Source organism: Balaenoptera musculus, chromosome 12, assembly GCF_009873245.2.
Source record: "Balaenoptera musculus isolate JJ_BM4_2016_0621 chromosome 12, mBalMus1.pri.v3, whole genome shotgun sequence".
In the NCBI taxonomy this organism is placed as follows: domain Eukaryota; kingdom Metazoa; phylum Chordata; class Mammalia; order Artiodactyla; family Balaenopteridae; genus Balaenoptera; species Balaenoptera musculus.
Window position 1 is genome coordinate 49,731,334 of NC_045796.1, and position 24,613 is coordinate 49,755,946.

The 24,613-nt window shown below is 39.6% G+C and overlaps 2 protein-coding genes across 2 annotated transcripts in view; both read right to left on the reverse strand.

The window, feature by feature from the left end:
• RPF2 (ribosome production factor 2 homolog) overlaps positions 1 to 22,187 on the reverse strand; it is a 39,052-nt gene extending 16,865 nt beyond the window's left edge. Inside the window, exons 1-7 of the mRNA XM_036872168.1 lie at positions 22,073 to 22,187; positions 19,975 to 20,107; positions 18,990 to 19,027; positions 13,357 to 13,396; positions 9,270 to 9,351; positions 8,524 to 8,600; positions 1,782 to 1,881 (exon numbers count right to left, since the gene is read on the reverse strand). Coding sequence (XP_036728063.1) covers positions 1,782 to 1,881; positions 8,524 to 8,600; positions 9,270 to 9,351; positions 13,357 to 13,396; positions 18,990 to 19,027; positions 19,975 to 20,107; positions 22,073 to 22,095 — 493 coding nt within the window. The 5' untranslated portion in view covers positions 22,096 to 22,187. The remainder of the gene's footprint in view (positions 1 to 1,781; positions 1,882 to 8,523; positions 8,601 to 9,269; positions 9,352 to 13,356; positions 13,397 to 18,989; positions 19,028 to 19,974; positions 20,108 to 22,072) is intronic.
• LOC118905479 (ubiquitin-conjugating enzyme E2 D3-like) lies at positions 4,266 to 5,768 on the reverse strand. Its single transcript, XM_036872169.1, has one exon. It carries the CDS (start codon positions 5,526 to 5,528, stop codon positions 5,088 to 5,090), a length of 441 nt encoding a protein of 146 aa, XP_036728064.1. The 5' UTR covers positions 5,529 to 5,768; the 3' UTR covers positions 4,266 to 5,087.
• Positions 22,188 to 24,613: the final 2,426 nt, after the last annotated feature.

Genomic DNA, 24,613 nt, shown 5'->3' on the forward strand with positions numbered 1-24,613 from the left:
TAATATTCAAAGAAATGTTGGTCGCTGTCTTCCATGTATGATTTTTTTTTAATTAATTTATTTTTTTGGCTACGTTGGGTCTTTGTTGCTGCGCGCGGGCTTTCTCTAGTTGAGGTGAGTGGGGGCTACTCTTCGTTGAGGTGCACGGGCTTCTCATTGAGGTGGCTTCTCTTGTGGAGCACGGGCTCTAGGTGCGTGGACTTCAGTAGTTGTGGCACGCAGGCTCAGTAGTTGTGGCTCACAGGCTCTAGAGCGCAGGCTCAGTAGTTGTGGCTCACAGGCTTAGTTGCTCCGCGGCATGTGGGATCTTCCCGGACCAGGGATCGAACCCGTGTCCCCTGCATTGGCAGGCGGATTCTTAACCACTGCGTCACCAGGGAAGTCCCTTTTCTTTTTTTTTTAATTCATGGAAAACAGAGGTAAGAACCTATAGCAAAGACTCTGCAAAGGAATTTTCACCATGGGCAGGATGAACAGCAGAAGCAGAAAAGCACAGGCTTTGGGTTTTGATTCTGCTTCACCTACTTAATAGCTCTTAACCTCTCTGAGCCTCCAACTTCCCATCTGTAAAATGAAATGTTACCAAACTCAAGAGCTTTAGTAAGGATTAAACAGGTAACAGTGATACTTAGTTTTTCAAAAATAGCCATTATGAACAAGGGAAATGAGAAGTCCCGAAAACTGTATTCCTAACAATAAGAGCATAAATAATCCCAATAAGGAAAAACGAAAGCAATGTGTCTGCCCACAAACCTTCTTTGGTTGGCTCAGATTTGTAAAGAGCATGCATATAATTTATTTATAATATACACCCCACCAACTTTTCAAAAGTCATCTAGGGCAAAGTATATAAAAATCCAAAAGAAGGGCAACCAAAAAAGTTAAGCCATAGCTTGTAAGAATGGTGCAAGAAAAGCTCAAAGAGAATAAATTACTTAAACTTCAGAAAATGCCACTGAGTATAAGAAGAGTTCATATCTCTAGGGACGAACTAAATTACCTTCCAGAGTTAGAACAGAGCTGGCAGATGTGATCACACAATATTAAGTATTAGTAACCGTTAAGAAATCATGGATAACAATAATGCCAGCTTTTCAAAAAAGGAGAGAAAAAGTGGTTTAAAATTGGTAAATTTAACATCAATCTCAGACAATAACTATATATTGTGTATTGGATTTTAAGAACGTGGCTTGTGAACACATAAAAAGTAATGTAGTCATTAGATAAAACATTAGGAATGAGCAGAGTTCACTAAGAACCGATCACCTATAAAACAACCTTACAAGGTTTTTTTTGCTTTTTTTAAAATGGAAAAGGGAGGAATGAATTTGGTGGAGATTAAGAAAACAAGTTATATGGGGTTATAGTGTGAAAAGCCTTGTATATCAGACTAAGAAAAACTAATAGAGGTTTTTGAATTGGAAGTGGATGATGTATAATAATCTTGAAAATTTAACTTTTCTAAATTTAATTCAATAATGCCAATAATGCCAATAATGCCAGGAGATGGGTGCAAGCAATTAGTAAGTATAAAATGCTATATAAATAGGTTGGTACCAAAGTTACTATACCATCAAAAAGTAATAATGATCTATCGAGTATAACATCCTTTTAACTCTCTCCTGCTTCTAGTGGGGAATAAACAAAATAATGAAAAGGAAAAAAAGAGATCAAAGAGAAAAAGCTGTATATCTAGAGTGAAGTTGCAAACTGCCACGACCAATGGCAACTCTTAGAATGCCTACCTGAGCTATCCTGCAGATAAGTATTAAAACACTTACCAATAAGAAGGCTTTTTAGCCTTCTGTAGTCTTCTGTTACATCAAAATCATCACCTGCGAATATTAACATGGGTTTTGTTCCCTCCGGACATTTACTATTCTAGGAAATAAAAAGAAGTAATTATATAATTATCAAGTCTAAATTGTTTATATGCTGATTTTAAAGCAGTCAATATTTATATATAGCAGGGGTCCCCAACCCCTGGACTGGTATCGGTCCACGGCCTGTTAGGAACCAGGCCGCACAGCAAGAGGTGAGTGGCAGGCGAGCGAGTGAAGCCTCATCTGCTGTTCCCCATCACTCGCATTACTGCCTGAACCGTTCCCCATCCCCCCATCCATCTGTGGAAAACTTGTCTTCCATGAAACTGGTCACAGATGCCACAAAGGTTGGGGACCGCTGATATACAGTGACTCCTTTTCACATTTTCTTAACTGTACTAAAACTATGTCTATGAATGCTGATTTTATTTATGTATTTATTTTGGCCACACGGTGCGGCATGCAGAATCTTAGTTCCCCAACCAGGAATCGAACCCATGCCCCCTGCAGTGGAAGCGTAGAGCCTTAACCACTGGACCACCAAGGATGTCCCTATGAACACTGATTTTAGACTTAAAACCAGAGTGGGGATTTTTTAATTTACAGATTTTTATACTAAAAAATAATTTTTCATTCCACTCCCTCTTAGTGCCAAATTAATAAGTGATTAAAGAATGATGTAAGCTACTTTTTATCACTTTCTATGCAAAGAATAAAATAAAAAGCTAAACTTGCTGCAAAACAAACACAGCCCTCTGACAGCCAACATCTGAGTCAAAAGAAATTTAATTTCTTTGAATTATTTGTAACAATGTGCCTTTCCTACTGTGTCACATAAGCAGTATTTTTAAATGAAAGCTAAACTGAACTACCAACTAAACATTCACATGGGAAGCAATATAATGTTATACAAGCTACAGAAAATATGGGCAATCCTCACTCAGCAGGATCGAACCTCTACTCTAAAAAATATTTTGTCTAGTTCTGGATTTTCTTTTCTTTCTTTTTTTTGGCTGCACCACACAGCTTGTGGGATCTTAGCTTCCACACCAGGGAATGAACCCAGGCCCTCGACAGTGAAAGTGTGGAGTCCTAACACTGGACTGCCAGGGAACTCCCTAGTTCTGGATTTTCTATACCAAAAAGAATGTGAATTTTTGTTTTACCAAAGTGAAAGAAAAAATCAAATAGAAAAAAATTCCTTAACTGAAGGGTTAATTTATGGAGAAAGAAGAATCGGTCTGAGCTTCCCACTGATTCTAATATCTCTGCTCCAACACGAATCAAGGATTATCCAAGTGGAGGGGGTGGGGGGAGACAGGACAACAAACAAACAAACATCCTCTGCCCTTGGACCAGAGGTCACGTGTTGCTTCCCTGTTCACCATGACCACTCTTGTTGACATTCTCTGCTTCCAACGCGAACCTGAACTGTCTATACTTAGGAGATGGGCCTAAAATCTGTCTCATTCAGGGCCTGAATAGACCTTCCAGACCCAGTGACTCTTCTGTGTTCCATCTGTGCCCAACTAACCTTTAATTTTAAATCGTCTCATTTCTTAGGCTTATTTTATGCAGAATAACCATCCCTAGAATTTTGGCCATCTTAGAAAACAGGCTTCTAGAATAATCACTATTTCCTGGTAGCATCTAATCACCTGTTGCTTAAGAGTTAACAGAGGGATGAGGCTTGGCAATAAAAGTGGGTAAGTAAGAAAAGAAATGCCTGGTAAAGATGTCTTAAAAACGAGGAGGTAGAAATAAAGAAGAAATACATATGGAAGCAAAGTGCAACAAAACATGCAACTCCAAAACAAACTAAAAATACTAGGTTGTAACCAAACAACGGGGTCAAAACGAAGGGGACTGGCTAACAGTCTATGTAGGGATTGCCAATGTAAGCACATTCTCATCAATTAATGAATTTTATAGTTATGGATATGCTCCATGAGTGAAAATTTAGTACTCAATTTATTTTTACTTTTCTTTCCCCACACCAAAACAGTACTTTGTTTTGTAAATTTTGACCCATTATTACTCCCATGTTATGGTTTTTCCAGCTGTCAAGTGTACAAGGTGAAGAAAAAATTTAGTTAGATGGGGGCTGCACCTGGAAAATAAATTTCTTAAACTCCATATACACGTTTCAAAACTGCTGGGTCCCAAGTCCATCTATGAACCCCCGGGCTGCCAGTATCATGTGCAGCATACTAAAGCTACACTATCTGAACAGCTTACTAATTCTGCATAAATCAGGTCAATCAATGTGTCAACCTGTAACAGACTGCACACTTTTAACTGAACATGGCAAAATATTCACTCTCTAGAACTTTACATCATCATTTGATGTCAAACAATGAAGCAAATCCCAACAGTATGTACAAAAAACAGCTATGCATTTACAAAAGATTGTTCCCATACTGATTAATCCAGGCAGCTAACTCATTGGTTTATGCAACTTTATTGAAGAAAAATAAATCAATTACTAGCAGAGCTATTAGTTGATCACTCATCCATTGACAACTTGCATCATTTATTCAGTGCTATATTAAACAGTGTACTGGAAGATAGATTAACTAATAGCTCCAAGCCTCCTAACAATTTAAATGAAAATTACAAAATGTTTGAGACCCTATTTTGTAATACAAAGGGTGTCTGACTTCCAATTTCCATTCTCTGTGGAACAAGAACAGGTCATTCCTCTATTGACATGCATAAAATACATCACATTTTCTGTCCTGCTGATGCTATAAATTCAATACCAATTTTCCAGCCACGTCAGTTACGAGCATAAAGTATATCATGTAACCTCAAATCTCTAACAGTGGAAGGCTTACACATGAATGGATGCTGCTAGAATAATGCTGCTTCCTTTGATGTGATAACTCAGCATCCATCTCCCTCCCCCTCAGATGATTCTTCAGCATGTCAGAGCAGTGAGGAATGGTTTTAGTCTCATAACCAAGTTAGAGTGAAGACACTGGCCACATAATACACATGCTCCATTTTTTAAAAAATTCTGAATCTTGGGCAACTGTTCTCTTGTAACTACTTTACAGTTTCTAAAAGCAGTTATTGTCCAAAGCTGGAAGGACTTAAGTCTTCTCAGATGAGCATGTGAATGAACGGAGGGAGGTAAACAAAAAATAAAATTAAAAAAAGATGAGGTCTGATAGGGGAGCAGCCGGATAAGAAAATCAAAAAAGGAACAGTAATTTAGTTTATTCCAGCTATAATGCAGGTTATTCTGACTTTAAGGTAGCATCACATGGCATACTTCTGAGTCCGTTCCCAAGATAGTCTGTTGTACTTATCTCTGTCTGTTTTATAGATCCATGCAATCTCTGGCACTAGAGGGTCATGTGTGTTTGGATCACATAGCAGTGAACAAATGGATAAAAGAACTTTAGAAATAGTTAAAGCAGGAGACCACTGTGATCTTAGAATATCGAGACAAATGCTGCCATTACTGTTAATATTTGGATGATAAATTCTTGTTGTAAATGCAACCTTAGGTGGTTTGAAGGGGTAGTCTGTAGGAAAATGAATTGTCAAAAGGAATACACCGCCTTGATATGGGCTGTCATTAGGTCCCATAATTGTGGCTTGCCAATGAAACATATCCCCAACTGGACCTGCAGAACATTGTGCTGGAGGGTCACCGGCCAAATCACTAAGTTCCTTATTAATCAATTTCAGCACCATAGTCTGTGCTTTTCAACTGGCTCCTCACTATTTCGGTGTGTGCTCAAAGTTCCGGCCAAAACTCTTGATTATCCCGGCGGCTGGGAAGGACTGTCTCTTGGTCTCACACCAGCTCTGCCATACACAGGTGCAGAGGGGCCAGGGCCTCCCTCAAGCTGCGGCCTCGGCCTCCTCCCCGCGCGGCAGCTGGTGCCTCCCCGGCCCTACGGGGCTCACGCGCATGACACAGCCACAACATCTAGTGCTCAATTTAAATGGTTCTTGTTAAGAATACGCCTGCCAAACGATACTGATTTTGTGGTTCAGTTTAGAAGCTGCACAGTGACGGGGTATTTCTTTGCTTTGGCAGGGAAGTGGAAAGAGCAGAGGGGTTGGCATGCAGGCATCAGCCAGTGCTCACACCCACTAACTGGTAACCACGCCAACAGCAGTGGTACTGCTCATCTCCAGGGATTCACACACAGCCCCAAAGACAACCTGTAATAAACTGGAATAAAATGATGGCATCCATAATAAAGCATCACAGTTTATACAGTTTTCAAAATACCTTTCAATATATTAAATTCATTGATAAGCATTTTCACATATATTATCTCGTTTGATGTTGTTATACCTGTTTAATACTTGATTGCAATTGTGGGTCAGGGAAGTAACTGTCAGGTCACAAATGCTATCTAAATGACCAAGAAAGGCCTCAAACCCAAGTGTTTTGCCTCCAAATCCAATCTCACTGTTCTGCCCTGTACCTGAGGAAGGTGATATAGCTGACCAAGTAGGTTTCTGGTAAGAGCCTTTTTTCAAACCCACAGGAAACCTAGAAGGCATGTCCTCTTAGGGGAGGCTGGGAAAAGGAGTGATTATATATTTGCTATAATTCTTTCAACTATACCAAGACCCTCAAAGACCCATAAACTGAGAACAATTATGTAACTTTCCATTACAAACTTCAATATCCTTTCTTTCAAAGCCCTTCAGTCCTAATCTTGGTTATACCATTTACTGTATGTATGACTCTAGGTCACCCGTGGAATTCCTCTGGGCCTCAGTCACCAAATCTATATAACAGGGAAAATAATTTCAGCCTTAGAGGGTAGCTAAGAGGTCTTAAGTGAAATAATGTATTTGATGGACTAGATTAAGCCAGGAGCAGAGGTCTGAGGGAGCAGAAGCCCAATTTGGATCCAGGAACTGCATTAGGAAAGTTTTCTTGCCTTTCTGTTTCATAATCCCATTCAAACAAAGGAGACACAAAGATGCAAGTCCTCAAGGGGAAAAGTGAGCTAGCAATTTGGTTCCTAGCAGCCAAAATACTGTAGGATCAGCCAAAGCTTCCTAGGTTTAAAACAGGGCTCACTTTGAAAATTGTGGGGACTTCCCTGGTGGTGCAGTGGTTAAGAATCTGCCTGCCAATGCAGGCGACACGGGTTCGAGCCCTGGTCCGGGAAGATCCCGCATGCCACGGAGCAACTAAGCCCACACACCACAACTACTCAGCCTGCGCTCTAGAGCCTGCAAGCCACAACTACTGAGCCCACATACCACAACTACTGAAGCCCGCGCACCTAGAGCTCGTGCTCCAGGACAAGAGAAGCCACCGCAATGAGAAGCCGCGCACCGCAATGAAGAGCAGAACCCCTGCTCGCTGCAATTAGAGAAAACCTGTGCATAGCAACGAAAACCCAACACGGCCAAAAATAAATAAATAAATTAATTAATTAAATTGGAAAAAAAAAGAAAGAAAATTGTGGTATTTCTGAGGTTCCATAAAATGGGTGCTGTGATAATTCAGAGGGAGAGGAGAGCATCTCAACTATGGGCCTAGACAAGAGTTAGTAACGACTCTGAAGTCTAACTGCCTACATATGTGTTATACGCTGTAAACATCTCCCTCTTTTTTTTTTTTTAATAAATTTTATTTATTTATTTATTTATTTATTTATTTTTGGCTGTGTTGGGTCTTCGTTTCTGTGCAAGGGCTTTCTCCAGCTGTGGCGAGCAGGGGCCACTCTTCATTGCGGTGCGCGGGCCTCTCACTGTCGCGGCCTCTCCCGTTGCGGAGCACAGGCTCCAGACGCGCAGGCTCAGCAGTTGTGGCTCACGGGCTTAGTTGCTCCGCGGCATGTGGGATCTTCCCAGACCAGGGCTCGAACCCGTGTCCCCTGCATTGGCAGGCAGATTTTTTAAAAGTGGATTGGGGTGTCATGAGTGGACCTATTTCTTAAATTTTATTTATTTATTTATTTATTTTGGCTGTGTTGGGTCTTCGTTTCTGTGCGAGGGCCTTCCCTAGTTGTGGCAAGCGGGGACCACTCTTCATTGCGGTGCGCGGGCCTCTCGTTATCGCGGCCTCTCTTGTTGTGGAGCACAGGCTCCAGATGCGCAGGCTCAGTAATTGTGGCTCACGGGCCCAGTTGCTCCGTGGCATGTGGGATCTTCCCAGACCAGGGCTCGAACCCATGTCCCCTGCACTGGCAGGCAGACTCCCAACCACTGCGCCACCAGGGAAGCCTTCCCTCTTTTTAAAGGTAAAATGAAATTGTGCTTTTTAGTTTAGAGCACACTAGAATAAAACCAAAGTTCTTTCTTATTTAAGTTACAAAACTGTATCTTTACTGTTCACCACAAGATGTCACTACTGCCCAAGAGCAACGTTATAAAATGCTTATTTTTGGGCTTCCCTGGTGGCGCAGCGGTTGAGAATCCGCCTGCCAATGCAGGGGACACGGGTTCGAGCCCTGGTCTGGGAAGATCCCACGTGCCGCAGAGCAACTAGGCCTGTGAGCCACAACTACTGAGCCTGCGTGTCTGGAGCTTGTGCTCCGCAACAAGAGAGGCCGCGACAGTGAGAGGCCCACGCACCGCGATGAAGAGTGGCCCCCGCTCGCCGCAACTAGAGAAAGCCCTTGCGTGGAAACGAAGACCCAACACAGCCATAAATAAATAAACAAATTAAAAAATTAAAAAAAAAAGCTTATTTTTATGATCAGTATCTTACCTTAATATCTTTAAGGGAGACAAACTTCTCGATACCTACTTCAATCATATCCAGCACATGGTAGTCATACATACGACCTAGAAGGAAAATACATTTTCTTTTAACGATTTATTTTTTTCCCAAACAGCTGCCTTATATTCACCTACTTATCTGCGTGTTCAAAATGTCCTAATATCTGCCTCTTTTCTTTCTCCTTAAACCTCCCAAACATGTTCCTTCTTTCTTAAATTTTCAACTCTACCTAGAATGTATTGTTGCAACTTTGGACCTAGAAAGGATCTTAAAAGATCACTTAGCCAAACTCCCTTACTTTACAGAAGAGTAAATAAAGGCCCACGGAGGGTAAAGGGCTTTACCTAAGCCAGTGAGCATGCCAGCCCAAGCCTCAATACACAGTACAGGGCAAGGGTTTATTTTCAAATGTATTCATTATACAGGTATTTATTAGGGAAGGGTTAATTTGTGTGCATAAGTATGCTGCTACTTTTTTTCTAACTCTAATACTGATTTAGGATATATGTTTTATATTTGAAAAACTTCTACAACTTGAGGTAGGGTGATATTTACATGTCCCTTCTTTACCTGAAGACTGGTAGGTAAAAACAAATTTTATTCACACTCACAAGGAAAATTAAAAACTAGTTTAGTGCTTACTGGCTACTCCTGAATCCTCAATACCATCAATTAATCTGAGTCACAGAACGGACTCTATAAAATAAAAGTATTAAAAAGTAAATGATATTTACCTATTACTAGATTATTTGGCCGCTTCTTATTATGGGAGCCAAACATGAATAAAGAACAATCTGACTTCTTTGAAAAAAATTCCTGTAAAACCAAAGAAATCTCCTTCAATCAATGCATAAATGTAAGAACCTTAAGAATTGTACCTCTTTGAAATAAAAGGTATCCAAACTGGAAAGGAAGAGGTAAAATTGTCATTATACGCAGATAACACGATACTATATATAGAAAACCCTAAAGACTCCACACAAACACTACTAGAACTGATCAACATAAATAAAACAAAAAGACAACCTACGGACTGCAAGAAAATATCTGCAAACAATGAGACTGACAAGGGCTTAATTTCCAAAACATACAAACAGCTCATACAATTCAATAACAAAAAAACCAACCTGATCAAACAATGGGCAGAAGACCTAAATAGACATTTCTCCAAAGAAGATGTACAGATGGCCAAGAGGCACGTGAAAGGATGTTCAACATCACTAACTATTAGAGAAACGCAAATTAAAACTACACTGAGATGCCACCTCACACCAGTCAGAATGGCCATCACTAAAAAGTCTACAAGTAACAAATGCTGGAGAGGGTGTGGAGAAAAGGGGACCCTCCTACCTACACTGTTGGTGGGAATGTAAGTTAGTGCAGCCACTATGGAAAACAGTACGGAGGTTCCTTAAAAAATAAAAATAGGGTTGCCATATGAACCAGCAATCGCACTCCTGGGCATATACCCAGACAAAACTATAATTCAAATGCACCCCAATGTTCACTGCAGCCCTGTTTACAATAGCCAAGACATGGAAGCAACTTAAAGGTCCATCAACAGATGAATGAATAAAAAAGATGTGATACATACCTATACTATGGAATACTACTCAGCCATAAAAAAGAATGAAATCATGCCATTTGCAGCAACATGGATGGACCTACAGATTATCATACTAAGTGAAGTCAGACAGAAAAAGACAAAATATATCACTTATCATATGATATATATGTGTTATATGTGGAACAAATGAACTTATTTATAAAACAGAAACAGACTCACAGGCACAGAAAACAAATTTATTGTTACCAAAGGAGAAAGAGGGTGGGGAAGGGAAAATTAGGAGTCTGGATTAGCAGATACAATCTACTATATCTATTGGGTTGGCCAAGAAGTTCGTTCAGGTTTTTCTTAACATGTTACTGGAAAAATAAACAACAAGGTCCTATTGTATAGCACACAGAACTATATTCAATATCCTATAATAAATCACAATAGAAAAGAATATGAAAATGAATATATATAAAACTGAATCACTTTGCTGTACACCAGAAACTAACACATTGTAAATCAACTATACTTTAATTTAAAAAAAAGAAAAAGAATTGTACCTCTGAACTAAAAACAAAATGTACATCAGTTTTTTTCAGTGGAAATTAAAGAAGACTTAATGAACTAGCTAGGAATAAACAAAGAAAAAGGACTTTATTTGTAGCTTTTTACTTCAAATTTTCTGATTTGGGGTACTTAGGGAAAAGATGTAAGTTTAAGACTAAAAGTATATGAAAACTATTAGGTTAATAAATTTAAAAAGGGCCTTTATTTTCAGCTATGCAGTTATTTTGGAATAGCACACCAAGTATTCCATTTGCTGAACAAAAGCCTTCACTCAAAGGACACACATGAATATACTGGGGACTTACATGAATTAATCAATATGGTTCCTTTGGATGTTTATAACTGTACTCATGAGTTTACAATGCATATAACTACTTTTCACGGCAAACTTCATCCGCACAGGAATCTTGCCCTAGAATCTCCACACCATCCCAGCTGTGACTAGTTCCATTTTATGTACCAAGCCAGGACTGACTGACAGATCTATGATGTTCCTACCAGTAAGAGATATCTCCTCCATCTGGCTCTCAAAAATATTGACTTCTATTACAGATTTGAGAGGGATGGAAACACAATTATGGCGTTTCAATCCTGGACAGCTCCTTCTACACTAGTGCCTATACTTTATATCCCACATACTTTGATTCAGTTTATTGAGATTCCCAATCTTAGCACAAAAATTAGATTGAATGTGTTCTAGTCTAGTTCTAGCACAGTTGGAAAAGCTTCCTAAATTAATGACAAAAATGTTAAAGAACATTCGAAGCAACCATAATCCTCAACTTTTCTTTATTGAGTGCAAGATCCCTGAGGTATGGGCCCCTCGTTTGGTTATCATTCATTCCAGTGTTTAAGCAGAAGCAAATAGGAACAAACAACTACCTACTTGCCTATCCACTCCCTGTGTAGAGGATACAGAGTCAGAAAGTCCAAGAATTCTGGCTTTGCCATTTGCTATGGGATCTGGTCAGCCTTTCTGAGAATTAGTTTTATCATGTGTAAATCAAAGACAATAACACTTCCTGAAAAAAATCTGCAAGGGCCACGTGACACGTCATATGTGAAAGCAACTTACACTGTGTCTGGCACAAAGCAGGTGTTAAAAATGTTTTTTAAATGTCCAAATCAATGAAAATCCTTTCTTAAAAAAATTTTTTTTACATTCTCATGTTAACACCCCAAAGCTTCCCATAAACTACCTTTCACATATATATAGTACTCATCTGTCACCCTTCTCCATAAAGTCCACTTTTTGTTAAAATTCTACAGCAAGAGTAGACAAATTATCTTCAAAAGACTAGATAGTATATATTTCAGACTTTTTATATGGTGTAAAAAAAAAACTTTAAAAATGTAAAAACCATTCTTAGCTTGTGGTCCTCACAGAAACAGGGATTTAGCCCACAGGAGGTATATTTGCTAACTCTTGTGCTAAAGCACAGTTCCAAGATTACAGCATAAGAAATGTGCTATTGGGGGATGGGCAGTCAGGAGGAGGAATTCAACCAAATTTCCAACATGATCACTGTTTCCACAGCCATTTTGAGCTCTAGTGGTCTGAGATTTATTACAGCCAATGAAATATCTCCTGTCTCTGGAAGTGGGAGATCAAAGAGAGGAAATGCCACAATTTTAAGTATAAGAAAAGCTGTCATATCGACACTGGATTGAAAAAAAAGTACAGAATGCTACAGATTCTACAACATAACACTTCTACAAAGTGGTCACTCAATTGAAAGCACCATGGTGTCACAAAACAAAATCAGCCCTGGATAAGTCACGTGTGGAAGAGAGAGATTTCTGGGTTAGACCCTCCATTTTTACTTTCATGATCTCTTCAACAAATGACAGTGAAAAACCCAAGACTATGATAAAAGCAATTTTATTTAAAAAACTATTTATTTTGACAATATTTTCTTAATATAATTTTCAATGCAGTTAGTTGCCAAATTAGGATAAGATGCTCAATTTCAGTTTTTTAATTAGTTATTGAGATTCTTTTCAAAAATTTTTTCTTTTAAACTCACTAAAAGAACAAGCAATGGCGTTCCTGTCAAGAGAACATAATCATGTTCTGATTTTTTTAAAGTCAACTTAAATAGTTTAATCCACGTATTCCCTTAAGATTTTCTTTAGTAAGAAACTAATATCATCACATACTCAAAGTCCACTCATCATTCACCATTTATTATATACCACCTTTTATCTTCTGATTTCATTCACTAGACTTTTTCATTTAGTTTTGATTGCCAATACACTCAAACGGGAATTTGATTAACTCTAGTAAAGCAACTGACAATTGTTAGTAATCATTTGGGTAGTGTTTCTTGTTCTAAAAATACTCAGAAAAAGAAAAGTAAAATTTTCTTAAATCAAACTTGCTGTATAAAAATAGATCCATAACAAGCTTCCTTTTGACAATCCATTAATTATGCACTTAAAATGTAATTCAATTTTTAAAAATTCTATCAATATACTTGCAAGCAGTGAATACATAACATTCACAGTGAAATGTAAGCTCTATAGTCATCTTTTTGAAAGTACAAAAGTCTTATTTCCCCTGCATTCTGCATCAAAATTCCCTCACATAGGATGATTTCTAATTCAAAATCATAAATGAGGAGTACTATTAAATTAAATGAATTAGTTTGAATAATCACTTATATGCCTTCTTAAATCAGAAAGATTCTTATACTTACCAATGATGTCTGATCCTCAAATGGTCTTGTAATATTTTTCCTAATATTAAAAAAAAGTGACCCTGATTTTAATAATCTTAATAAGTAATTCACCCATAACAATAAATATTAAGTAAAGATAATTTTATATTCAGATGATCAAAAACAAGAAGCTGGAAGAATATTTATTCATTCAAATATTTATTTAGTGCCTATTATGTGCCAGGCACTGTTCTAGGAGCTAGGGATACCATAATACCATGTCAAACAAGATCCTTGCTTTCACGGAGCTTACATTCTAGAGGAAAAATGAACAATTTCAAAAAGTAATATCTGTTGTGACAAAAATAAAATAGGGCACTGTGTTAGTGTGAAGAATGGAAAATGATTATTTGAGTTGAGACCTGATAAATGAGTAGTTAGCCATGGAAAAGTTTTGAGGTTAAGAGTATTCCAGGAAAAGGAAACAGAATAAGAAAAAGATTCTGAGATGGAAACAAGCTTAGACTATTCAAGAAACAGAAAGACAACAACTGTCACTGGAGCTTAGTGAACAAAGGGTTAACAGTGGGGTATGAGGTCAAAGATGTAGACTTGGGCCAGAATATGTAGGGTCTTGTCGGTCAAGGTAAGGAACGTAAGTTATTAAAAGAGTAACGGGAAGCACTGGGGGGTTTTAGGCAAGACAGTGATATGATTGGATTCAAATGTTCTTTTTTTTTAAATTTACTTATTTTATTTATTTATTTTTGGCTGTGCTGCGTCTTCGCTGCTTTCCCCGGGCTTTCTCTAGTTGCGGTGAGCGGGGACTACTCTTCGTTGAGGTGCACGGGCTTCTCATTGCGGTGGCTTCTCTTGTTGGAGAACACGGGCTCTAGGCTCACAGGCTTCAGTAGTTGTGGTGCGTGGGCTCAGTAGTTGTGGCTCACGGGCTCCAGAGTGCAGGCTCAGTAGTTGTGGCGAACGGGCCCAGCTGCTCCATGGCATGTGGGATCCTCCCGGACCAGGGCTCGAACCCATGTCCCCTGCATTGGCAGGCGGATTCTTAACCACTGCGCCACCAGGGAAGCCCCAAATGTTATTTTTAAAGGACTGCTCTGTCTGCTATATAAGGATGGAATGTAGCACAGCAAGAGTGAAGGGGTTAGTACGGAGCTATCACAGTAATCCAGGAGGGAAAGAAAAAAATGGTGGGTTGGACCAGGAATAGTAGTAGTGGACATGGAGAAACAGTGGGTAGAGAAACGCAGAATGCTATCTTTCATGCAAAAGGGAGAAAAATAAGATTATGTATTTTTATTTGCTTAAATATGCATAAAGAAATTCTGTTAAGATATATAAGAAACTAATGATAGTGGCTGTTCTGGGAAGTGTGTGTGTTTATATTTTCACTGTATATTTTTGGATTTTTAGTCATGTAAGTAAAGTATAAAACAGTTCATAATTTTTATGAATTTAAAGAGAAATAAAATCATACACACATGATCTCAATTTTGTTCAAAGAAAAAGATATATAGATATAAAACTGCATGAGGAGAAAATATACATAGCACTTATCTATGGGTGATTATTTACTCTTATCCCAATTATCTAAGATAAATATATATTACTTTTATAATCAATAAAAAACAAAAAAAGTATTTAAAAAAATGATGTAAGATAAACAAATCAGGAAAAATTACTGCAGCAATTACTAACAATTAATAAAAAATTACTAACAGCAATTCACAAATAAGCAAATATGACCTGTTGGAAGCATAAGGAAAATGCAAGTGTAAACAAAATTTTCACTTCTTAATTTTAAAAAACAAACCAAAAGTAGGTAGAGACCCATGAAACTCGTACATTTTACTCTGCCAAACTTCTCAAAAAGCACTACTGTTAATATGCTAGATTGGGCATGAAGCTATACCCAGTAATCTCACATCTAGAAATCTCATGTAGGAACTAATACAAAAGAAGAACTCATTTGTGTAAAAATGGCCATTTTAGCATTACTTATAAGAAAAACAACAACAAAAAAGGAAATCAAAATTTCCTCAAATTAAGGAACAGTGAAGTAAATTTTAGTATAACCATTTATAGGCATTATACTAGCATTAAAAATAATATCTAGGGGCTTCCCTGGTGGCGCAGTGGTTGAGAGTCTGCCTGCCAATGCAAGGGACGTGGGTTCGAGCCCTGGTCTGGGAGGATCCCACATGCCGTGGAGCAACTAAGCCCGTGAGCCACAGCTACTGAGCCTGCGCATCTGGAGCCTCTGCTCCGCAACGGGAGAGGCCGCGACAGTGAGAGGCCCGCGATGAAGAGTGGCCCCCCCTCGCCGCAACTGGAGAAAGCCCTCGCACAGAAACGAAGACCCAACACAGTCATAAAATAAATAAATGAATTAATAACAACAATAATAATATCTAAAGGACACCTATCAATAGAAAAATGCTTACAAGACAAATGTAAAAGGCACAAAAGAATTGTCAGAATAATGAAATTGTTTCTGTACCATGACTGCAGTGGCAGACACAACTCAATGTATTTGTCAAAACCCATGAAAGTATACACCACAAACAGTAAATTTTACATACATAAATTAAAAAAAAACAATAACCAGGAAGTGATAGAAAACCCAAAATAGAATACAGACTGTAATAAATGACCTTAACTACAGTATAAATGAATAACACAACCACACTGAAGGGGCAAAAATAACCTAACCTGACTTACACTGGAAAACAATATTTTTACTGCATATTGTGAGGTTAAAGACAAAAAGAACTGCACACAAATTCCATACTCTAGTTAGTAAAATTGTTTCTTATAAGGTTAGAAATTCTGAAACTGCTAGAATTACACAAATAAGTAAATATATTGTAAAAAAAGCAAGGTTTCTTACTGTCAGAAGATAGAAGATACAAAGAAGAAAAGGAGAAAGGCTAGAATGAAGTCTCTGGTATTCGACTGGAATCGGAAGCACTAGTATGCACTCATGATTTTTTAGGAAGTATCAGTATCAACTCAGGGTTTTTTAGTATATAAATAAATATAAACAAATATAGACGTGCGTACATGCATAGGTTAATGTACATAATATTTATTTTCAAGCTCTGTCTGCTGAGAGGACCTAGAGACAATGACACTCCAGTAGCAACTGAGCATACTTAGTGCCCAGACCTGTTTCTAAATTATCAGTCTCCAATATATGGAACCAGGGCTGATTCCAGGGCTGTGGCAATGAAAACTACAAGATGAACCCAGAGCATCTTGTGGTGCCAGAAAGGAAGTGCTCAAACACAGGGGGCACTTTGAAAGGCCAACCTGACAGAGATCCCAATGGCCAAATGGAGAACAATTTATGCAACAAAATAAATCATGACAGGACTTCCCGGGTAGCGCAGTGGTTAAGAATCTGCCTGCCAATGCAGGGGACAAGGATTCGAGCCCTGGTCCGGGAAGATCCCACATGCCGTGGAGCAACTAAGCCCATGTGCCACAACTACTGAGCTTGAGTGCCACAACTACTGAAGCCTGCAAGCCTAGAGCCCCTGCTCCACAACAAAGACAAGCCACCGCAATGAGAAGCCCACGCACCGCAACAAAGAGTAGCCCCTGCTCGCTGCAACTAGTGAAAGCCCGTGTGCAGCAAGGAAGACCCAACGCAGCCAAAAATTAAATAAATAAATAAATCATGGCAGCACTGGATTATAACCCCAAAGAACATAATAAATATCTGTAAGTCCACACTGACATAAATAAGTAATTAAACAAATGGAGGAAAAGGGACAGATTTTCCTTACAGAATTCCAATTAATAAACGTAGAGGGAATGAGAGAAATCAAAAACCACTACTAGAACACCACAGTAATCACTGTTGTAGACAAGATCCACTGATGAATGCTAAAATGAATAAGCAAAAGTTTGAGGAGAAATAGGATTATTTGCACAGTTTCTAACTATCTCCTCTAAATGTTTGTTAATTACAAAGGGGAAAATAGAAACTTTTTAGTGGAGAAACCCAGCAGACATCACTTTAACCAAGGTTAACAACACCAGTAATAAGACATCATGTACTCCCTGGTATGATTTACTGAAAAAGGCACGTCACTTTTGTGGCATTCTTGCCCATAATGCATAATCTCAATCCACTCATGAGAAACTTAAGACAAGAGCAAACTGAAGGATATTTTACAAAATAACTGACAAATACTCATCAAAAGTGTCAAGGTCATCAAAGACAAGGAAAGATTGAGGAACTGTAACAAACTGGAGGAGACTAAGGAGATGTGACAACTGAACACAATGTGGGATCCTGGAAGACAAAAAGGATATTAATGAAAAAACTGGGGCTTCCCTGGTGGCGCAGTGGTTAAGAATCCACCTGCCAATGCAGGGTACATGGGTTTGAGCCCTGGTCCGGGAAGATACCACATGCCGCGGAGCAACTAAGCCCGTGCGCCACAACTACTGAGGCTGTGCTCTAGAGCCCGTGAGCCACAACTACTGAGCCCGCATGCCGCAACTACTGAAACCCGTGCGCCTAGAGCCCATGCTCCACAACGAGAGAAGCCACCGCAATGAGAAGCCTATGCACTGCAACGAAGGGTAGCCCCTGCTCGCTGCAACTAGACAAAGCCCGTGCGCAGCAATGAAGACCCAACACAGCCAAAAATAAATAAATAAAATAAATAAATTTATAAAAAAAGAAAAAGAAAAAACTAGTGCAAACCAAATCAAGCCTGTGATTTAATTAACATTATTGTACCAATGTTCATTTCTTACTTTTGATAATTGTATTATGGTTATGGAAGTTATAACATTAAGAGATGCTGGGAGAGGGTATATGGGAACTCTACTCTTTTTGTAACTTTTCTGTAAGTCTATTACTATTTAAAAATAATACATACATGCTATGATTACAACTCTGTAAGAATATTCAGTACAAATGAAAACACAGACGGGAAAGCAACAAATTTTAAAATACTCATAGCAGGACTTCCTTGGTGGTCCAGCAGTTAAGACTCCGTGCTCCCAATGCAGGGGGTCGGGGTTCGATCCCTAGTCAGGGAACTAGATCCTGCACGCCACAACCAAAAACCCAGCGCAGCCAAATAAATAAATATTTTTAAATAAATTAATTAATTAAATAAAAATAAAATACTCATAGCTATGTATGTAAGGAACTGTAGCATTTTTTAACCAAAATATTTTTCTGGGGCTTCCCTGGTGATGCAGTGGTTAAGAATCCTCCTGCCAATGCAGGGGACACGGGTTCGAGCTCTGGTCCGGGAAGATCCCACATGCCACAGAGCAACTAAGCCTGTGCGCCACAATTACTGAGCCTGCGCTCTGGAGCCCGCGAGCCACAACTACTGAGCCCATGTGCCACAACTACTGAAGCCTGCGCGCCTAGAGCCTGTGCTCCTCAACAAGAGAAGCCACTTCAATGAGAAGCCCATGCAACGCAACGAAGAGTAGCCCCTGCTCGCCGCAACTAGAGAAAGCCCATGCGAGCAACGAAGACCCAACGCAGCCAAAAATAAAATAAATAAATTTATTAAAAAAATATATATTTTTCTAAATCTCCCATAAAGTGGTTGGTTGTTACTTTTATAACAAAACAGTATAATTTAATAAGTGAAATAAAAGAAATCATGACTTACTTTTTATACAGAACTCCATATGGTTTCTTCAGTGCATACTGTAAAACATAATTTATAGCTTTCAAAACAAAACACATTCTGAAAAGCAGAGGTAAAAATCAAGCATTATAACAGTCATTATACAAGATTATCCTGCTCCCTGAATCCTATTCTGCTATCTTCTGCATGGCTCCCTTTTGATCACTTATAACTTGCAACACGAGCTTAATATTCTTAGCTGGGACTTTCCTAATTAAAAATTTCTATGCCCTTTCAATATTCTATTCAATTTAAATGATTCCCTTCATTTCCTTAAATTCTAGCTTCATCTAGCCCACTCTCCTTTAGCCATCCCCAATTATCTGCAGTTCCCCAAATGCATCATGCTCATTCACACGCCCTCTTGCACAAGCTTTTTCCTCAGCCTTGGAAGCCCTTCTCTTCCTCTTCCTTTTCTCCTTCTTGTTCCAACTCCTCCTTCAAAATGAAACTTAAGTGTCATCTCTAGGAAGCCCATCCTGTGTGTGGCAACCCCCGTGGGATTTTAACTCAGCCTCCCATCCTACCCTGTGTGTACCTCCAGCACAGCACTTCATTCACAATGCTGTTAACTTTTACTTATCTGTCTTCCTCACTAAGCTCACTGAAGGGAAAGACTGTGTCTTATGTAACTATTAATTCCTAGCACCTAGCACAGTAATTGGTATTGTTGAAAGAATAAATAGATAGTAATATGCAGTTACCTCATTTTACAAATTAGATATGTTCCTGAAATGTGAGTAAATCAAATGCTAGTAGTTGAAATCAGGTGAAATTTACTAAGGGAACTAGCTGCTGTAAGGAAAACCAGTAGTCAGTGCCTTGGTGAGACGTTAGCTTTTCTCTAAGGCTAGTATTTCTTAAGGCAAGCCAAATTTATCTATGTGTTTCTCAGGCAGCCCAACTAGTATACTAAAAATTTCCTAAAATGATTTCAACACCATTTAAAAAGTATATATATACGTACCACATCTCTAAGTACTTGTGTCACTGTTGAACTTGCATTGCCCCCTTTAATCAGCATAGCATTTTTAATATTTTCACTGAGTTTCGGTTCTCTTTTCTCAAGGAATCTCTTGGCTCTTTTTGTTTTGGGCTTTCTATTCGGAAAAATCACAATTCATAACATCTTAGAACATTTTCCTCATATTACAAAACCATGACTTATGTGCAAATTCTTAAAAATCAACAGAGACATTACATGACATTTATCAGTTAGGATTCCATCAATAAACAAAATCTCACTTTTTAGGGAAATATTAGTAAAAGATATTCAGTTATTACTGTTAAATAAGTGTTAATTTTATTAGATATAGTCTTTAAAAAGACTCCCATTTTTATATTCCCAGCATTCTTTTATTACTGTTTTCTAAACCTTTTATTTAAAAAAAGAGATAGAACTTCCCTGGTGGCACAGTGGTTAAGAATCCGCCTGCCAATGCAGGGGACACAGGTTCGAGCCCTGGTCCGGGAAGACCCCACATGCCGCGGAGCAACTAAGCCCGTGCGCCCAACTCCTGAGCATGCGTTCTAGAGCCCACGAGCCACAACTACTGAAGCCTGCACACCTAGAGCCTGTGCTCTGCAACTAAGAGAAGCCACTGCAATAAAAAGCCCGCGCACTGCAAGAGAGTAGCCCCCGCTCGCCACAACTAGAGAAAGCCCGCACGCAGCAACGAAGACCCAACGCAGCCAAAAAATTAAAAAGGCATTAAAAAAAAAAAAAAAAACTAACCTAGACCAATCACTCTGCAAGATATGAAGGGAAAACAAATCCATTATTCTGATTTTATGATGTGACAGCAGGAGTAGAACGCTTTTATACACTCTGTTCACCTCTGCTTACACTACAGTGAGAATCTTGATTTTCCAACAGTTCTCTGCCATCTACTGAAATAATTCCTCTTCTCTTAAATAACTATGACCCTCCCTCCTTCCGGTCCCATGGACACTTCGTGAAGTAAAAGAAAAACAGAATATACACAAACTTACTTTACCATGCAGACTTTAAAAATTCACCAGATAAAATGTCAAGCACATTTAAAGCTTCTAATCATTTACTGGTTGATAAAGATACACAGTACTTTTTAAGTCAAATCAAGAGAGAGTTAGTGTGTCTATAACCCAATAAAAGTGCTGTATGTTCTATATTCCATGTACTTTATTGCTTCTGACTAACCAGCAACTAATGCAAGTAACACCTTGTACGTTTTATTAGCTGTTTGTCCCACAATGACACAGTAAACTAGTCTTACTCATCTTTGCAGTCCCCACACCTGCAGAGGAATATTCAGCACATGTGCAAAAATCCCTAATTTAATGACCAAAAGAATAATCTGTCCTTTTGATTACGTTAACCCAGGTAAAACGCAAGAAAACCATAGCAAATAATAGCAGAACTATTTATGAGATCGATAAACATTTTCTGGACTAACATTACCCAAGACATTGCGGCAGACATTACCCAAGGATAACTCAGAGAAGTGTACAAGTTTGGGAAAAAGAAAAAAAGCTAATGAGCATCTCTACGTGCTGCCGCAAAGCCTTTACATACATTCTCGCAAATATTCCTCACAGTTCTATGAAGTACGACTATTATGAACGCTATTTTACAGAGTAAACTGAGACTTACGGAGACTAAATGGCCCAATCGCATAGCTTTAAGTGGACGGGCCCGGACTGTCACCTAAATCTGTCACATTCCCAGGCCTGTGCTCAGAGCACCTCACTCAGGTGTTCTGTGGCCAGAACACCTCTCCCACCTTCCTCTCACTTCTGCGGAAGCCGAGACACTCCTAATTGTCTAGGATAAAAGCGGCCAACGCCTCGGTGCCACCTCCACGCCGCGGCTCCCACACACGGCCTTCCCTGCTCTCCGTCTCCCCGCAGGCCGCCCCAACACACGGAGACCCAAACTAGTGGATACATCCTCACGGAGTGGCAACGGGTGCGAGGAAGGAGCGTGGGCGGCCAGGAGGAGTGGGAGGCAGGGACGCTACTCCTCCGTCCCGCTACAGAGGCCCTTCTCCCCAACGTTACCCGGGGAAAGAACCCACTGCACTTACACAACTCGATCCAAAGCGTCCATGCTACCGCAGCGACCACCTGGCGCACGCACGCGTACCGCAGGGTTACAGGAGATACGGCAGCGCGTCGACCGAGGCGGAACCGGAACTTGGGCGTGACGTCACTTCCTGGCACCGCTAACGACGTGGATGCTTGGAGGCGCTGGCGGCCGTTTCGGATGAAATAGCGCTCTGTTTCCTTGGTTGCAGGTGTTTGTCTTGGCTCTTTTCCGGAAATCAACAGGCTCCTCTTGGAGCTTGATGTACACACCTGTGTGTGATAGACCAGGGTTCTTGGCCTTCCCCAATCAATAGAAATGGGTAAGAGACCAGTCAAGAAATTCAGACAAGGCTTTTTGGGGGCTTCTGTGGCTGCAGGAAGGAGCAAAACCAAGTAACAGGTTCCCTTGCTAGTTCCGAAGGTAGAGGGTGGGGCGCAGGTGAGCTGGTTCCTTATATGGGGTGAGGGTAGGGTGTGTCCAGGGGTGGGCTGGAGGGGTAGCTTAGGTGGTTTGCTCATGCATTTGGTGGTGTTGGTTGCAGGGGGCATGGGCAGTACCCTGCTTTTGCTCCCTTTGCTCCCAGCTCTCCAGAAGTGGCAATGGGGTTTTTCTGATCTTTTTATTTCTTGCCCATAATTTGCCCCAACTGTGCATGCACATATTTTTAGTCTCTTATAGTTTCTTTGTATTTTGTTACTCCAGGAGACGTTTGTTTAGGTGCAAGCATTGCAGCACTGCAGGAAATGGTCCCAGGTCCCAGCCTGTCTCATGTGTATACCTGGACTCAGATATTCAGGGACCAGGTGTTATTCATCTGGGAATCCTCCAGGATGCTAGAAAGGTTGGTGGCATGGTAGGTACTCACATAGTCACTAAAATTATCAATGTGAAATATGCACTGTTGACAAAACTGTGAGATCAGTGAGGCAGAGTTTATAAACAGAGTTTATAACTGCCACAGTGCCTGGCACATAAAATGTATGCAGAAAATAACACTTCTGATCGTTATATTCCCCCCAATGTTTAAGTTGTCGTATACGTCACATACCATAAGTTACCCCGTAAAGTGTACAATTTCTTGGTTTTTAGTGTATTCACAAAGATGCACATCCATCACCACTATCTAATTCCAAAACATTTTTATCACCCCTCTCATAACCCAGTAGCACTCTCCACTTTCCACCCTTGTCAACCCCTGGCAACCACTAATCTATGTCTCCATAGATTTGCCTATTGAGAACATACCATATAAATGGTTTCATACAATATGTGGCCTTTTGTATCTGGCTTATTTCACTTACTATGTTCATAAGTGTTCATGTTTAAGGTTCATATGTGTTGTAACATGTATCAGTACTTCATTCTTAGTACATTAATTTCTTTACTTAGGACTGAATAATAGTCCATTCTATGGATATACCCTGTTTGTTTATCCATTCAAAAATTTATGAACACTTGTGTTTCCACTTCTGTACTATTATGCATTATGCTACTTTGAACATTTATGTACAAGTTTTTTTTTTTTTTTACAGATTTTTTTTAACACTATTTTTATTTATTATTTATTTTATTCATTTATGGCTGTATTGGGTCTTCGTTTCTGTGCGAGGGCTTTCTCTAGTTGTGGCAAGTGGGGGCCACTCTTCATTGCAGTGCACGGGGCCTCTCATTATCGCGGCCTCTCTTGTTGTGGAGCACAGGCTCCAGACGTGCAGGCTCAGTTATTGTGGCTCACGGGCCCAGTTGCTCCGCGGCATGTGGGATCTTCCCAGACCAGGGCTCGAACCCGTGTCCCCTGCATTGGCAGGCAGATTCTCAACCACTGCGCCACCAGGGAAGCCCTATGTACAAGTTTTTGTGTAGACTTTTGTTTTCAGTTCTCTAGGAGTAGAACTGCATGTGGTAATTCTATGTTTGACATTTTGAGGAACTGCCAAACTATTTTCTGTTTGCACCATTTTACATTTCCATTAGCAATGTAAGAGGGTTTGGAATTGGTTTTTCTATTGGTGCAGTAACAAATTACCACAAATTTACTGTCATAACACAAATTTATTATGTTAGTGTTCTAGAAGCCCGAAGCCTAAAATTAGTTTTACACGTCTAAAATTAAGTTGTCAGTAGGGCTACATTCCCCCAGAAGCTCCAGGGAGACTCTGTTTCTTTGCCTTTCCAGTTTATAGAAGCTGTTTGCATTCCTTGGTATTCCTCCATCTTCAAAAGGCATCACTTGAACTTCTGTTTCTACTGCCACAACTTCTTTTTCTCTGACTCTGACACTTCTGAATCCCTCTTATAAAACCCGTGTGATTACATGTGGCCCAACTGGATAATCCACAATAATAACCCCCATCGCAAGATCCTTAACTTAATCATATAGCAAATTCCCTTTGGCCAATTAAGGTAACATATTCACAGATCCCTGAGTTTAGGCATGGGCATCTTTTGGGGAGAGCATTATTCTATTAATCACAGGTTCCAACTTCTCCATTCCTCTCCAAAATTTGCTATTGTCCATCTTTTTTCATTAAGCCACCCT

What these genes read in the sequence shown, in the direction of transcription:
- LOC118905479 (XM_036872169.1), bottom strand. Translation starts at nt 5,528, where the DNA reads ATGGTGCTGAAATTGATTAATAAGGAACTTAGTGATTTGGCCGGTGAC.